Source organism: Mastigoproctus giganteus, chromosome 14 (assembly GCF_048544385.1).
Source record: "Mastigoproctus giganteus isolate SK-2022 chromosome 14, ASM4854438v1, whole genome shotgun sequence".
In the NCBI taxonomy this organism is placed as follows: domain Eukaryota; kingdom Metazoa; phylum Arthropoda; class Arachnida; order Uropygi; family Thelyphonidae; genus Mastigoproctus; species Mastigoproctus giganteus.
Genome location: NC_143588.1, coordinates 16,095,371 through 16,112,457, shown reverse-complemented (window position 1 = coordinate 16,112,457; position 17,087 = coordinate 16,095,371). Strand labels below are relative to the sequence as shown.

Below are 17,087 nucleotides of genomic sequence, written 5' to 3'. Positions count from 1 at the left end.
TCCCCTAATATAATTGCATAGGTCCCACCACCATTACACACACATACAGTTGTCTTTCTTATGTTTAAATTCAGTAGTTTCTCTTCCACTTTCCTCTCGGTTATTATGGAATCATTTAGCACCCTGTTACAGTTTTATCCACTCCCTAAAGAATTCCTCATATGGATGTTGATGCAAATACTCATTCAGTTTGTCAGCACACTGAGCATAATAATCAGCAGTCAAACCATTGATATGAAGTGGACCAATTTGATTCATCCATTTCCTTCTAGTATTTACGTAAGTAAAGAAGTCTTTTCTGTTTTTCTTTTATTGCCAAAGATTTCTCGTTATCTGCATTTGCTTGCGTCACTTCCTTTGTGACTTGGCTCAGGCTACTTTATATCTGCCATAGGCTTCTGTGTCACCTGATAATTTATATGCATCCCATGCATTTTTCTTCTCTGCCATGAGTCTTGTTAGTTCAACAGGCCTCACTTTACGCCTTTAACTTGGAGTATTTCTTAGTTGGTACAAAAGCCTAGTAGCTTCTATGATTAATTCTTTGAATGCTTCCCATTTAGAATTTGCTGATGATGTCATCAGTTGGTCTCCCTGTATAGAATTTAAAAATTGTTTGAGACCACTGTAATTACATTTTCTTTAAGTAAATAATTACATCTTTAAGTAAATCCCACATCAATGCACTGTGGTCACTGTCACCTACTGGTTGTTGTTGTTTGTGGTTTTATGGCTCAAAAACTGCTTTGGCTATATTGTACCCTAGTAGTTCTTTTATCTGCAGATTCTTAATGCATGGATAATCACTGCTGATAATCAGATCACAGTTATTACTCCCTCTTTTTGCTCTCTGACATGCTGCTGTTGTCATACAATAAATCCACAATAAATCCAGTCAATATTTGGGAAGTTAAAATCCCCCATTATAAGGCATTCAAAATTACTGGCCCATCCTGTTTCTCTGTACAGTTCTCTGTTATACTTATCGGAGTCATCGGGCCTATAACACAATCCTATCCTCATTTTTGCTTTCCCAGTGCTTGCAATGAACACATTGCACTGGCCACCTATGTCAACTGGATGCACTGCCTTAAATTTTATGTGCTTCTTAACTAAGAGCATAACCTCTCCCTCTGTGTATCCTTTTTGTACACATTGTACTCTCCATATTCTAGTTCTGCATCCCTTATATCTGATTGACACGACATCTGTGATATCCCAACAATGTCCACATTTGATTCTTGACCAGCACTTTAAATTCATCAGATTTATTTGCTATGCTCCTAGAATTGGTGTACATGCAAGTATACATGCACCTGCTTTACTCTTAATTACCCTAACACAGCCCACGTATTTACTTGTTCCATGATGACTCTCTCTCAGCAATTCTTGAAATTCTTAGTACCTTACTTTCCAGCCTGCTGCTCATTCCAATAGAAGCAGTGCAAGAATCACTTTCACCTCTGCCTATGGCTATTGTTAATCTATTAGTGTGCAGCTATTGTTAATCTATTGGTCTGCATTATCCCACCAAGCTAACCATTTTTTTTAATTCACCTAACACTGCCTCAATAGCATCATCAGTCTTGTGCTCTTTCTGTGTAAGTGTATCCTCATCCCTGTGGAAGTAGTCTCTCTTGCTATCAAGCACAGACTGCACTGAGAAAAAAATCTACCCCACGAGTCTTGCACTGTCTCTCCTTGGCTAAATTTATTGAGAAGTCTCTCATCATATTCTCCCTACTATCATGTATGTGCATAATTGCAAACACTTTCAAATTTAATCCTAATTTGTGATTTTTTTTCAATGTTGCCCTGTACATGTTAAGTAATCTGCAGATCTCATAGTTCCAGCATGTACAGCGGTGTCTCCTTTTGTGCCCTTAAAAGATGATATCTGCTCTACGTCATCAACTTTTGCCTCTGGCAGACTTACTCTGGGCCTATTCCACCTAACCTTTTTGCACAATATGTTTCCTGTTTCCCTGACTGTAGAGTCTCCGACAACAACTACCTCTGTGAGTCCAGTGCATTCTGCCTTGGGGGTTGTCACTGTTTTGCCTGATGATGAAACAAGCTCTGGCATTGATGTTCCCCAATTTAAATTCTCTCATGACATCCACCCTGTTCTTCAAGCTCTTCACCAACTGTTCACCAACTCAGCACCAACAATGTTGAGTTGGTGCCTAATATCCTCATGGGCACCTCCATAGCCAGGTGGGAAAGAGCAGCAGTGCGTAGCACATGCTTCTTGATTAGACCGGGGCTCTAATCTTGATTAGATTCGAGCCTGTCCACCAAATACGGAGGATGCAGAAAGGTCAGGGAATGACCACCGCATATTCCCGGACCAATATGGCCTTAGTTTCTAATGCTCCTAAAAACCAAATAACAAACAACAAACAAACAATATCCTCATACTCCTTACATCGAACACCCACACAAATACCTTTGGCAATATTATGTCCTGTTCCAGATAGGTTCGCAAACATCAAACATGCACAAGTTTATATTATATATATTTTGTATCTCCTATCAAGTAAGTTATACGTATTACACTATATGTAAGTTATTTTTGTTAGTTGTAATGTTACTTTTGTAAGTTCCAGGTAATTTAATAAGATAATAAATTTTTCTAATTAATGCCAACCTATATGATTTGAACTTTTGAGCTACCTATTTGCCACAATTAAAACACCATAATTCCACTACCATGCACTCAATACTCAACAATGGCAGCAAAATTCGAATGTTCTTATCAATACAAAATAATGGCAGGAGAAGTCAAATGTGGTTCCTTAAGCAATTATAAATGATAAGTAAAAAACAAATTCACCAATGTAATTAGAGAATTACAAATAATAACTACACTTCTGATTTTAAATCAAAGTTAAATGCAATAATAGTCCTATACCAATTCACCAGTTATGCAGCAATGATACTGTGCTACCAAGTTTACATTATATGTATTAGGCTATACCATTTTTTTTAGAGTTGTAAGTTGATTATATTATATAATAAAATTAACTAACTAATGCGAACCTACATGATTTGAACTTTGAGGCTACTTATTACCACAATTAAAAAGCTAGAATTTTCCCTACCACTCTATAATACTATAAAATTGAATTATACAAAAACAAAATTTGAATTATACAAAGGTTCTACATATATTAAGTAGTAATCTACAAAATCTCTAGCTAAATTAAAAAATAAACTAAGGAGCATGACTAAAACTATAAAGCTGTTTATGGCATATGATTAAATGACAGTTAGGTCAATATAATGGCAAAACTCTTAAAAAAAAACAACATAATTATCATTTAAGGAGTTGAAAATTCTTTGACTTGCATGTAGATATTGTTGGGACATTGAAAATGTATGGCTGCAAGATCGATGTAGAATTGTATTATTCAGCCAGAAAATAATTGATTGTTGGAACAATCAATTATTTTCAACCACCACCTGCACTTAAAAATGTGTTGTGAAAGTGTTGAATGAATTTAAGGAAGAATTAGACAAATTTTTAGGAATGGATAGTTAAAGTTTTAACTAATACTAAAATCAATTGATGTCTAACAGAAATCCACAAACAGAAAAATATCCCAAATAAACTAATATTTGAAAGCATACTGCACTGTAAACAATTCCATGTCTGTATTTTTATAGACAATATGTATGTTGTCAGCAAAATTTAATTTCTAGCACAATGTGAGCTTTAACAAAAAAAAAAACCTCCTACTTTTACCAAAAAATTAGTTTTCCTCGTGTTGTTTTCCCCAGTGAACTCCTTTTTTGCAAAAGAATCTGTTCTCTTCCTGCTTGCAGTTGTTTGATCTCCTGCATTTTGAAAGTTAAAAGTTGGCAGGTGTGCATTTCTAATATAGTTGAAATGAGACAAGAGTTCATTTCAATCTTAAATCTTTGACAAGTTATTTAAAATCTTTTTTGTGTCCTATTTCTGTATTTTTTTAGTCATTGTAGTCTCTAATAACCTAAACAAAGCATGCCCTCTTTCATCTAATTATTGCCTTACACCATTGATCCACCTTTCTTTTGGTTTCCTTTTGAGCTTAAATATCATTTATTTTTGCTTCAAATAGAGCTTATTCCAAAAAAAATACTTCATTTTTGCCAATTGCAGTGTCGGGAAACTAGATACCTGCAAGAAAAAATCTGATTGAAGTATAATGCTTGAAAGCCAATTAAACTTGTTTCCAAGCATTAGCATTAGTAGAGACATATGATGCAAGAAAGCAAGCTTATTAGAGACATATGATGCAAGAAGCAGCAAAAAAAAAAAAAAAAAAAAACTTCCCATTTCACCCATCCATTTGCTCCAAAAGTTTGTCCAGTTCATCTGTGAATTTATTTAAGCTATCAAATTCCACAGTGATAGATGGGAATTTGTTCCAGCAATCAACTATTCGCTGGCTAAAGGCAAATTTCCGCACATCTGTACTACAACTGTCTTGTGGTTCTAGTCAGGTGGAGAATTCCCACAAGCTTATTTTTAGAGATGTATGGGTCTCCTCCTGGTTAGGTAGACTCATATTTTTCAGTAACCTGTTAGGGAATGTATGAAAATTAAAATATAAGTACCAACTGTACTCTATGTGTTGACCACATAAACTTCATTTATGCAGTCAGCAGATAGTATACACATTCAGCCACTAAAACAATCAGTCAGGATTTTCTTAATGGAGCAGGATTATTATACTGAATGTAGTGCAGTTTTATTGGATGATGCTTGAACTGTTAGCAACCAGCTTCTATCTAGCTGCTACTAGTAGTTTATTGAATATGGATATTCTCTTCAACATCTTCAAAAGCTTTTTAGAAGTTTCACCATTTATTTTGGTCTCTACATTGTGCAAGCCTCGCCATTGCATAATGATTGTTATCCAGCAGGCAATTATTTATTTGAAGTGAGATGTTTTTATTATTTTACATATCTCTTTTCATTTCCTCTGTAAAATAAATTAGTGTCTATAAAAGACTTTTAAATTTAAACTTTATTCTTTTAGGTTATTATGGTGACTGGTGACCATCCAATCACTGCCAAAGCTATTGCAAAAGCTGTTGGTATTATATCTGAAGGAAATGAAACTGTAGACGATATTGCTCAGAGGTTAAATATACCTGTTGAAGATGTGAATCCAAGGTAAGAAAAGCAAAATGAACAAAAAAAAAAAGTAATTCTCTCAGAGATTTTTTTTTTTAACTTTTATATGAAACCTAATTAGCGAATTGATTACCATAGTAACTAGATTACCATATTTCTCGATTAGTGACTGGATTACCATAGTTAGGTGTACAATCAGGTTAACAAAAAGGTTTGTGCAGATTTTTGGGGTAAAATTAAAACATATGGAAAAAAAATTAACAAAATACGTTTTATCGTATGATCCAGAGGGTAGAAGCTTGCAACAGACAGTAACAGCTACAATCCACCAGATTTTCAGCAAAATCTTCTGTTGGTGAAAATCTTCGACGTGTGAGCCTTAATATACCTGGTGATGGTCACAAGATAGTAGCCAATGATTGTTTGATATTTCATAAGCCATATTTCATTACTCATCAAACGTTGGTCCAAAAGTGACTCAACTTTAAACAGTCTCTGGAGTTTGTTTCAATTGTGAGTTTATGTGGAACTACTTGTTTGAATTTGCAGTTGATGCAAATTCAAACAAGTGGTTTAGCATTAGCATTAGTAGAGGCATTTGATGCAAGAAAGCAAGCTTATGCAGCATCAGCCAAAAAAAAAATAAATAAATAAAATAACAATAATAATAATAAAAAATAACCACTTCCACTTCACCCCTCTGTTCGTTCAAAATACCTGTCCAGCTGAGCCTTAAACTTATTCAGGCCATCAACTTCCACGACAAGGGATGGAAGTCTGTTCCACCAACCAACCACCCGCTGGCTAAAGGCAAATTTCCTCACGTCTAACCTACATCTGTCCTTCCTCAATTTGAATTTATGCCCTCTCACGTGATTATTCGGAGCAAGAGGAAGAATCCCATCTGCATTGAGCATGCTCAAACCATTCAAGGCTTTATACACCTCTATCAGATCACCTCGCTGGTGCCTAGTGTCCAGACTCTGTAATTTGCAAAACTTAAGCCTTTCTTCGTAAGAGCACCCCTTTGTTCCATTCACTAATCTTGTTACCCTTCTCTGTACTCGTTCCAGCATCTCTACATCCTTCTTGAAATGAGGCCTCCAGACCTGTATACAGTACTCTAGGTGTGGCCTGACCATTGCCTTATACAATGGAATAATCACCTCCTTATCCCTGCTGGAAAAATTCCTGTATATCATTGACAATACTCCATGAGCTATTCTTGCAGCCCGTCTGCACTGCTCAGAAAACTTCATATCTGCCTGCACAACCACCCCCAGGTCCCTTTCATTCTCTACCACTGTCAGTGTAGTACCACAGAATTGATACGTTGCTCTGGGGTTGCTGTTTCCCATATGTAGTACTTTACATTTGTCAATGTTAAACTTCATTTGCCACCTCTCAGCCAATCTGCTCAACCTTTCCAGATCCTGTTGCAGTAGCATAGTGTCAGTAGTGTCCTTGACAACCCTGCCAACCTTCGTATCATCTGCAAACTTGGACATTAAGCTTGATATACCATCATCAATATCATTTATAAATACAGAAAACAGGTTTTATCACTTATAGTAAATATTTCTGCAAGCATCTAGTTGTTTGACTTGAATCTAAGTCGGTGGTGATCTTCAGTTTGTCACCATCAATAGGCATCAGTCATCTCTCATGGGGTGTATCATCAGGTGACCCATCAACTGAATTATGTTTTTTGAACCATTTTTCAGCTGGATGTTTACTCACTATATCTTCTCCGAATTGCGGTGCATAACTTATGGGCTGCATAGGTAGCATTTCTGTCCGGTTAAATTCATTATGAATTTAACCGGACAAGCTTAAATAACGTAATTGAAGCAGCCATTTTTTTTTCTTCACATTTCACAATTTTATTGAACCATATTTCACACTTGCTAAGCATCAACTGATTCAGTGACATTTAGCATTAGTAGAGGTATATGATGCAAGAAAGCAAGCTTGTATAGCATCAGCCAAAAAGACAAAAAAAGGAGGGAAAAAACCTTCCATTTCACCCATCCGTTCACACCATATCTAATTCAGCCTTGAATTTATTAAAGCTGTGAACTTCCACAGTGACAGATGCAAGTTTGTTCCAGCAATCAACCACCCGCTAGCTAAAGGCAAATTTCTGCACATCTATTCTACAACTGTCTTTCCTCAATTTAAATTTGTGTCCCCTCAGATGCGGAATCTGAGTAAGAGGAAGAATCCCATCAGCATTGAGCTTGCTCAAACCATTCAAGGCTTATACACCTCAGTCAGATCACTAGCAGGTACCTAGTCTCCAGATTCTGCAATTTGCAGAACTTAAGCCTTTCTTGGTAACAGCAATGCTTTGTTCCACTCAGTAATCTCATTGCCCTTTTCTGTACTCGTTCCAGCAGCTCTACACCTTTCAAAAATGAGGCCTCCAGACCTGTATGCAGTACTCAAGGTCAGCGGCTTGACCTTTGTCTTATACAAGGGGTTAATCACCTCCTTATTCTTGCTTGCAAAATTCCTATATATCATTGACAAGACCCCATGAGATATCCTTGCAGCTTGTCTGTACTGCTGAGAAAACTTTGTGTCTGACTGCACAATTACCCCCCAGGTCTTTTTCATTTTCCACTACCCTGAGTGTTTGTAGAGTAACATACCACACAGTTGATACCAATGTGCAGCACTTTGCATTTGTCAATGTTAAACTTCAGTTGCCATCTCTCAGCCTATCTGCTCAACTTTTCCAGATCCTGTTGCAGCAGTGTACCAACCTTACTGTCATTAACAATCCTACCAACATTCATACTGTCTGCAAACCTGGATATTAAGTCTGATATATCTTCATTAATATATTTTTTTTTATGAAAACCCCAAACACCAGAGGTATTAGAACCAATAGCTCTTAGTACCGTGCTTGGGTTGTAGGTTGAGAAGATGAAAGAAGATATTTGTTGACATTAGACTTGAACTTTTGTAGACTGTAATTTTCAGGATATATGTACGATGGAAGGTTGTTCCAAAAAATGGCAGTTGAATGAATAAATGAGGAAGATGAAAAGTTGGTTCTGTGAGTTTGAAGTTGGACAGTAAATGGATGTTGGCTGGTGGCGGCACATGTTCTGACTGTTTTGAAAGAGAGAGCAGGAATTATAGAAGACAATTCAGAAGAACAGTGCCCATGGAAGTATCTTTAGAAAAGGCATGCAGCAGAAACAGTACATCTATGAGACAGCGAGTGGAGAGACTGTTAGAGACGAGTCATTAATTAACCTAACTGCTCTCTTCTAAATGGAATCTAGAAGCCTCAGAGAGACTTTGGGGACACTGCCCCATATGTGGCAACAATATTCCATCGTAGGGCGGATTTGCAATTTGTACAGAGTGAACAGCTGTTTGGAAGAAAAGCAATGCTGAGAGCGAAAGAGAAAACCAAGTTATTTAGATGCAGAGAAAGCAATATTTGTAACGTGCTTGTGCCAAGAGAGATTATGTCAGGATAATCCCCAAAAGAGATATATCATTTTGCATAGAAATTGGAGTGTCACCAAAGATAAGCATAGGAGCAGAAGAATCCTTTTTGCAAGATATAAGACAAGACTGAGTTTTAGAAGGATTGAAATCAAATAAGTTGTCTTTGTCCCACTGGAGATCGACATTTAAGGAATTGGTGGCGGATATTCGAGAAGTTGAAGCTGATTGAGCATGGCAAGGTTTCTCGAAATGGAATGTGGAATGCAATGTGCTATCATTGGCAGAACTATTGATAGGATTTCCAGTCGGTGGAAGAAAGTCATTAATATACAAGAGGAAAAGATGGGGGAAAGAACTGAACCTTGGGGGGACACCAGCATTAGGAAAAGTTTTGAAAAGTTAGAAGACAGAGAGCCATCTACCATCACCCTCAGTAAGCAATCAGAGGGAAAACTGGATAACCAATTACAAAAAACAGTTCGCAAACCATAAGATGATAATTGTTTAGGAGACCTTTATGCCAAACATGATCAAAAGCCTTTGAGATGTCAAGGGCAACTGCTTGTGTTTCCTAAAACTTTTCCATTGAATTTGTCCATAAATGGGTAACATAAGCCAGAATATCAACAGTGGTTTAACACAGACAGAATCCACACTTGCAATTGTTGATCAGACGGAAGGTTTCTAGGTAGTTTAAGAGTTGGCGGTTAATTGATTTCTCCATTACTTTAGAAAGAGTAGAAGTAATTGCAATGAGACGATAATTGGATGGGAGGGATTTTTCACCCTTTTTTAGGAACTGGCTGGATACGAGCAAATTTCCAAGAAGAAGGAAAAACACCTTTGGAATAAGAAAGTGAAAAAAAGCGGCAAAGAAGAGAAGTAAGTTCAGGAGCACAGGTTTTGAGAACAAGTGGAGAAATACCATCAGGACCTGGAGCTTTTTTTTATCATCAAGATTTGTTAAAATCCTTTTGACAGAAGACCATATTGAAGGCACTGAATGGAGCATTTTGGGAATGGTGGGAGGTGTTTTACCAAGATCATTAATACAGCAGTTGGAAGAAAAATGGGATGTTAGCAGGTAAGCTTTATCCTTGGCTGAAGTGACAATAGAACCATCTGGTTTTGACAGAGGTGGGAGCAGAGATGGGCAAAAGTTGCTGTGAGTAAGTAGCCAAGTAAGTAGCTCTAATGGTAGCCGAGCTTTCTGGTCTCTTGCTTTGGCAAGAGACCAGAAAGCTCGGCTACCATTAGAGCAAGAAGCAATTTTTTTACTCTTAGCCTAATCAAAATCTAGTTTGGACTGATTAATAACTGCTTTACAATTGTTGCGAGCTTTGGTGTAGGCAGAAAATGAAACTGAAGAATTGCAAACCAATTACAATATGCAAAGTTCTTCTCTTGAACAGCCTTAGCACATTTATTGGAAAACCAAGGTTTAAATAAAGGACCAGATTTTAAAGTGGAGTGTGGAATAAAAGATTTTGTTCCTACAAGAACTACAAATTTCACTGACACGATCTGAGCAAACGTTGATATCAGAAGTTTTGAAACAGTAATCCGACCAAGGAAAAGAAATCTCGCAAGTCATCCCATTTTGCATTCTTGTAATGCCAAACAATATGAGGTTGGGAATAGCCATGAGATAAAGTCTCCATTGGAGAAGAGACAATCACCAAGCTGTGATTTGAGATGCCTAAAGGACCCTTCACTTCGACCGTTTACTTAGAAGGGTTGTTTTTGAGAAAAAGATCAAGCATGTTGGCTGCATGGTTAGAATTGTCTGGTATTCTTGTAGTTAATTGAACAATCGGTGCAAGGTCATTAGTAATTGCAAAAGCCTCAGCATCTCGACCAGCTGGGTGTGTGTGACTAGAAAACGGAAGCCAGCTGGAGTTGTGAACATTAAAATCACCAAGGAAAATTACCTCACTGTTAGGAAAGTTGGACTGGAGAAAGTCAAGTTGCAAAGAGAGAAAGTCAAAGAGCTCCAAGTGATTAGTGGAGTTGGGAGAATGGTAGAGACAACACATGAATTTGGCACAATATGGTAGAGAGATTTTAAGCCAGAGAAGATCAAAAAGAGGAGATTCCAAATTACCAAGTCTCTGATAGTAAATATCGAAACAGACATATGCACATGTACCACCTCTGAGGCGGAAGGAATCATACTGCGAATAATTTGGGCAACTGAGATGAGCAGTGGTTAAATCAACCGATAACTGAGATTCTGTCAGAAAAAGTACGTGGGGTTTGGCAGACTTCAGGCGAAAATGGACATCATTGAGATTAGAATTGAGACCACTTATATTTGTGAAATGAACTAGGAAGTGTTTGGGAGGTTTAGATCTTTTCGCAGATAAGCTTACTCGATTAGTTTGACAATTCATAGTGTATTCAATAGCAAGAAAAAGTTTGGGGGAGACATGCTGTATGAAGTAATGAAATTTTTGGATATGGCATACATATGGTAAAAATATACCCAGATCCTTGACATAACGTGGCCTTGACAATGCTCTCCGCATACACACTACTCGGGCTCCCTCCAGTCACTATCTGGCAGAGTAGAGGTAGCAAGATTATACTGGATCACTTCCAGTATAATCATCACTCCTGGATCACTAGCTGATCCAGAAGCCTCCTAAAGAGTTACCAGTAGGTTCAGTCCAGTGTACTAACTAGGCTCCGTAGCCAGGTGGGAAGGAGCAGCAGTGCATAGCACACGCTTCTTGATTATACCGGGGTTCGAGCCTGTCACCACCAAATACGGAGGATGCGGAAAGTTCAGGGAATGACCACCGCATATCCAGAAGCAATATGGCCTTAGTTGCTAATGCTCCTAAAAAACCAAATAACAAACTAACTAGTGGCCAGTGTGCAAATACCATTTTAGAGCTGTACCCTCAAAATGTAAGGAAGGTTGGATCTCACCATGATGTTCATCATAACCTCAAGGTGCTTCCATAGCCAGATGGGAAGGAGCAGCAGTGCGTAGCACACGCTTCTTGATTAGACCAGGTTTCGAGCCCCTCACTACCAAATACGGAGGATGCGGAAAGGTCAGGGAATGACCACTGCATATTCCCGGAGCAATATGGCCTTAGTTGCTGATGCCCCTAAAAAAAAAAAAAAAAACCCAAACCATCATAACCTCAAAAGTCATCAGTCGTACTGCAAGGTTGACCAGAACTTAGCTCTGGAGACTAAACATGGGTTCCTCCACTTCAAGCCTCCAATTTGCAAAGTGGTGGTATTTTACCAGTTGATGAGAGTCATCTACCACCTAGTATTGCCTGGTAACATGGAGGGGTGGCATTCTTCCATGTGGTGTGGGTGCCACACCTCTACCCCTGCTTACGTTGCTTCACACTGTAGGTGGTCACCCATAGTTTGCATGTTCATGGAGGTTATACTCAGGGTTACTAACAATCCCACCATCGTGAAGATGCAAGCAGAGGATTTGGCTGTCACAGACCGTCCAGACTTCACCGAAATTGGGTCCACTTGACTTGAACGTCACCCGAATATCAGTTCCATCACCGTTTTAGACTCCCAGGTAGCAAGTACAACTTGTCTGGCATATCTGAGAGAATGTCTGTGACAACCTCAAGGACCATATCAATGATGAATACAGAAAACAACAATGGGCCCTACACATACCCCTGGGGGACCCTACTAATAACATTAGTCCACGAAGAGCAGTGTCCATTGATTACCGCTCTCTGTCTTCTTCCACTCCACCATCCCTTTATCCATAGCAGCAACTTGCCCTTAATGCCATACTTCTCCAACTTGTACAGTAGTTTTCCATGTGCAACATAGAAAACTACTGTACAAGTTGGAGCCATGTGTGACATAAGCTTTCCTGAAATCCAGGTATATGATATCAAAATTATTTTTTTGCACCCAGTTCCTTTGTTACCACATCGTAATATCCAATCAAATTGTTCAGACAAGACTTCCCCTTAACAAACCATGTTGTGTCTGAACTATAACTGCAATCATATCTATCCTGCAGTGCTTCTTTAACCAGTGACTCCATTATTTTCCCCAGAACAGAAGTTAAACTAACAGGTTGGTAATTACCCATGTCACCTTTCGATCTCCCTTTGTAAATTGGGGATACATTTGCACATCTCCAGTCTGTGGGGACCTCCCTTGAGTCGAAGGATGCCCTAACGCACATGGCTAAGGACCTGCTTACTTCCTTTGCTGCCTCCTTTAATATAACTGGATAGATCCCATCCACCCAAGGTGCCTTTCTTATGTTTAACTTCAACAATTTCTCCTCCACTTTGCTCTCAGTTATTACAAAATCACTTAAATCCATGTTAGAGTTTGATAAACGTCTGGCATTCCCGCTCCCTGAATAATTCCTCATGTGTAAATGTAGATACAGAATACTCATTCAGCTTGTCAGCTACCTGAGCAGAACCATCGATATTAAGTGGATCAATCTGATTCACCCCTTCCTTCTAGAGTTTACATAAGTAAAGAAGTCTTTGCTGTTTTTCTTTCCATCCTTTGCCAAATATTTCTCATAATCTGCCTTTGCTTGCCTAACCTCTTTTGTGGCTTGATTATTGATTACAGACCAGCTTATATTAGCATTAGCATTAGTAGAGGCATTTGATGCAAGAAAGCAAGCTTATGCAGCATCAGCCAAAAAAAAAAAAAAAAAAAAAACCACTTCCACTTCACCCCTCTGTTCGTTCAAAATACCTGTCCAGCTGAGCCTTAAACTTATTTAGGCTATCAACCTCCACCACAAGGGATGGGAGTCTGTTCCACCAACCAACCAACCACCCGCTGGCTAAAGGCAAATTTCTGCACGTCTATCCTACATCTGTCTTTCCTCAATTTGAATTTATGCCCTCTCAGGTGATTTTTCTGAGCTAGAGGAAGAATCCCATCAGCATTGAGCGTGCTTAAACCATTCAAGGCTTTATACACTTCTATCAGATCGCCTCGCTGGTGCCTAGTCTCCAGACACTGTAATTTGCAAAACTTAAGCCTTTCTTCGTAAGAGCACCCCTTTGTTCCATTCACTAATCTTGTTGCCCTTCTCTGTACTCGTTCCAGCAGCTCTACATCCTTCTTGAAATGAGGCCTCCAGACCTGTATACAGTACTCTAGGTGTGGCCTGACCATTGCCTTATACAATGGAATAATCACCTCCTTATCCCTGCTGGAAAAATTCCTATATATCATTGACAATACTCCATGAGCTACTCTTGCAGCCCGTCTGCACTGCTCAGAGAACTTCATATCTGCCTGCACAACCACCCCCAAGTCCCTTTCATTCTCTACCACTGTCAGTGTAGTACCACAGAGTTGATATGTTGCTCTGGGGTTGCTGTTTCCCATGTGTAGTACTTTACATTTGTCAATGTTAAACTTCATTGCCACCTCTCAGCCCATCTGCTCAACCTTTCCAGATCCTGTTGCAGCAGCATAGTGTCAGTAGTGTCCTTGACAACCCTGCCAACCTTTGTATCATCTGCAAACTTGGACATTAAGCTTGATATACCATCATCAATATCATTTATAAATACAGAAAACAATAATGGACCCAACACTGAGCCCTGATAGGTGGAACAGGAAACAAGATAGGTGGAACAGGACCAGGGTATGTCTGCCAGGGGCAAAGGTTGATGATGTAGAGCGAATGTCATCTTTTAAGGGCACAAAAGGTGATATAGTTGTACACGTTGGCACTAATAATATTAAGAGTAGGAGACCGGCAGAATTACTTAACAAGTACAGGTCACTGTTGAACAAAAGTAGTAGTAGTAGTAGTAGTAGTAGTAGTGGCACATGATGCAAGAAAGCAAGTGTAGGAGCTTATGCAGCATCAGCCAAAAAAAAAAAAAAAAAAAAAAAAATCATCACGCCATTCCCTCCAAATGCCTGTCCAGTTCCTCCTTAAATTTATTTAACCTATCAACTTCCACAACGACAGATGGAAGTTTGTTCCAGCAATTAACCACCCGCTGGCTAAAGGCAAATTTCCGCACATCTATTCTACATCTGTCCTTTCTTAATTTGAACTTATGTCCCCGTAGGTTCGTAATCTGAACAAGTGGAAGGATCCCATCAGAATTCAGCGTGCTCAACCCATTCAAGGCCTTATAGACCTCAATCAGATCACCGCGCAGGTGCCTAGTCTCCAGCCACTGCAATTTGCAGAACTTAAGCCTCTCTTGGTAAGAGAATCCCTTCATTCCCCTCACCAATCGTGTTGCTCTTCTCTGTACACGCTCAAGCAAATCTACATCCTTCCTAAAATGAGGCCTCCAGACCTGTACGCAGTACTCAAGGCGTGGCCTGACCATTGCCTTATACAGAGGGACAATCACCTCCTTTTCCCTGCTAGCAAAATTCCTATATATCATTGACAAAACCCCATGACCTGCCCTAGCAGCCTGTCTGCATTGCTCAGAAAACTTCATATCTGACTGCACAATTACTCCCAGGTCTTTTTCATTTTCTACCACCTTAAGTGTAGTACCACACAGTTGGTACGTTTCTCTGGGGTTACTTCTACCCATATGCAGTACTTTGCATTTGTCAAGGTTGAACTTCAGTTGCCATTCTTAGCCCATCTGCCCAAATTATCTAGATCCTGTTGCAGTAGCACACTGCCATTACTGTCATTAACAACCCTGCCAACCTTTGTGTCATCTGCAAACTTCGACATTAAGCCTGATATACCTTCATCAATATCATTGATAAATGATATTGATGAAGCCAGAATTAGGGTTGAAAGCCAGAATTAGGGTTGAATTTGAAAGTGTCTGCAATTCTGCCCAGACACGATTGGAGGGAGTATATAATGAGAGCCTTTTCGATCAATTCGGCCCTGGAAAGATTGTGCAAGGCTCAAGGGGTAGAATTTTTTTCAGCCAGCCTGGACTGTACTTGTTAACAGGAGAGATTGCTGCTACAGGGATGGGATACACTTAAATAGAAAGGGTGCAAGAATATTTGCTGATGCTATCGAGGCAGTGTTAGGTGGGTCGGAAAATTGCTAGCTTGGGGGGAGACAAAGACCAATAGATTGACAGTAGCCACTGGCAGAGGTGAAAGAGATTCTTGCACTGCTTCTATTAGAATGAGCAGAAGCCTGAAAAACAAGATGCATATCTACCATAGGCATCTGTTTCTCCTGATAATTTATATGCATTCCATTCATTTTTCTTCTCTGCCGAGAGTCTCATTAATTCATCTGACCTCCATTTAGGCCTAAACTTTGAACAATATTTTTTAGTTGGTATGAAAAGCTTAGTAGCTTCCAAGATTAATTCCTTAAATGCTTCCCATTTAGAATTTCCTGTTGGTAACATCATTAGTTGGTCCACTGTATAGAATTTAAACTCAGTCTGAGGCCACTGTAGCCACCTTTATGAAAGCAAAAACCCTTCCCTTTATCCCTGATGGTAGTTACATCTTTTTAGTAAATCCAACATCATTATACTGTGATCACTGCCATCTAGTGGTTCCTTTATCTGCAGAACCTTAATCATGAATAATCACTGCTGATATCACATCAAGAGTATTACTCCTTCTGGTTGCCTCTCAAACCTGCTGCTGCTGTAGAAAACACTCATCCAATAAATCCACAGAAGTCTTGCTAGTGTGTGAGTGACCAACCCACAAGTTTCAGTCTATAACTGTGAAGTTAAAATCCCCCATTATAAGACAATCTGATTTACTGGCCCACTCTATTTCTCTGTAAAGTTGTTCATTGTACTCATCAGTCATTAGGCCTATATCGTGCTACAACTCTCAATTTTGCTTTCCCAGTGCTTATGTCACGCCAAACTGACTCAATTGCACTGTCCACCTCTGTCAACTGGATGTACTTCCGTTGCTTTTGTGTTTCTTATCTAACAGCATAACCCCCTCCTACCTTCCCGTCCTGTCCTATCTCTCCGTTCTGTACACATTGTGCTCCCAAAATTCCAATTATGCATTTCTTATATCTGTGTGACACCATGTAATGTGTCTGATATCCCAACAATATCTGCATTTGATGTCTTGATCAGCATCTCAGATTCATAATTTGTACTTATAAATTGCACTGATAGATAATTTCCATCTACAAAATGACATGCACATAATTTTTGTCAAAATGTATACCCTGAAAACCTACACAAACGTTTCTTTCCACCCTATAGTTATGCCAACTTGTCGAATCCTTATTGGTTTGAGCAGATGGAATTAAGGAACATACTATTTTTTTTCATTTAATATCAAGCCACCATACAAGTTTATATGACGACTGTTTTCACATATGAATCTCATCCAAAAGTCATTAAAATAAGTTAATAAATAGCCTATGCAGGTGATATTATTATTGTATGAATGTCCATTTAAATTTCTCACTTCAAAAAAAAATTTCAATGATTTATTTATTATGAACCTTATTTTCTGAGAACATGGGTGTTAAAAAAATAACACTTTTGTTCCCAGAAAGCAGAATACATTT

At 38.8% G+C, this 17,087-nt stretch overlaps 1 protein-coding gene across 2 annotated transcripts in view; it reads left to right on the top strand.

Moving 5' to 3' along the window:
* LOC150074993 (sodium/potassium-transporting ATPase subunit alpha-like) overlaps positions 1-17,087 on the top strand; it is a 632,142-nt gene that overhangs the window by 361,123 nt on the left and 253,932 nt on the right. For both annotated transcript variants that reach the window (XM_090388637.1, XM_090388636.1), the window contains exon 13: positions 5,028-5,164. In XM_090388637.1, coding sequence (XP_090244763.1) covers positions 5,028-5,164 — 137 coding nt within the window. The remainder of the gene's footprint in view (positions 1-5,027; positions 5,165-17,087) is intronic.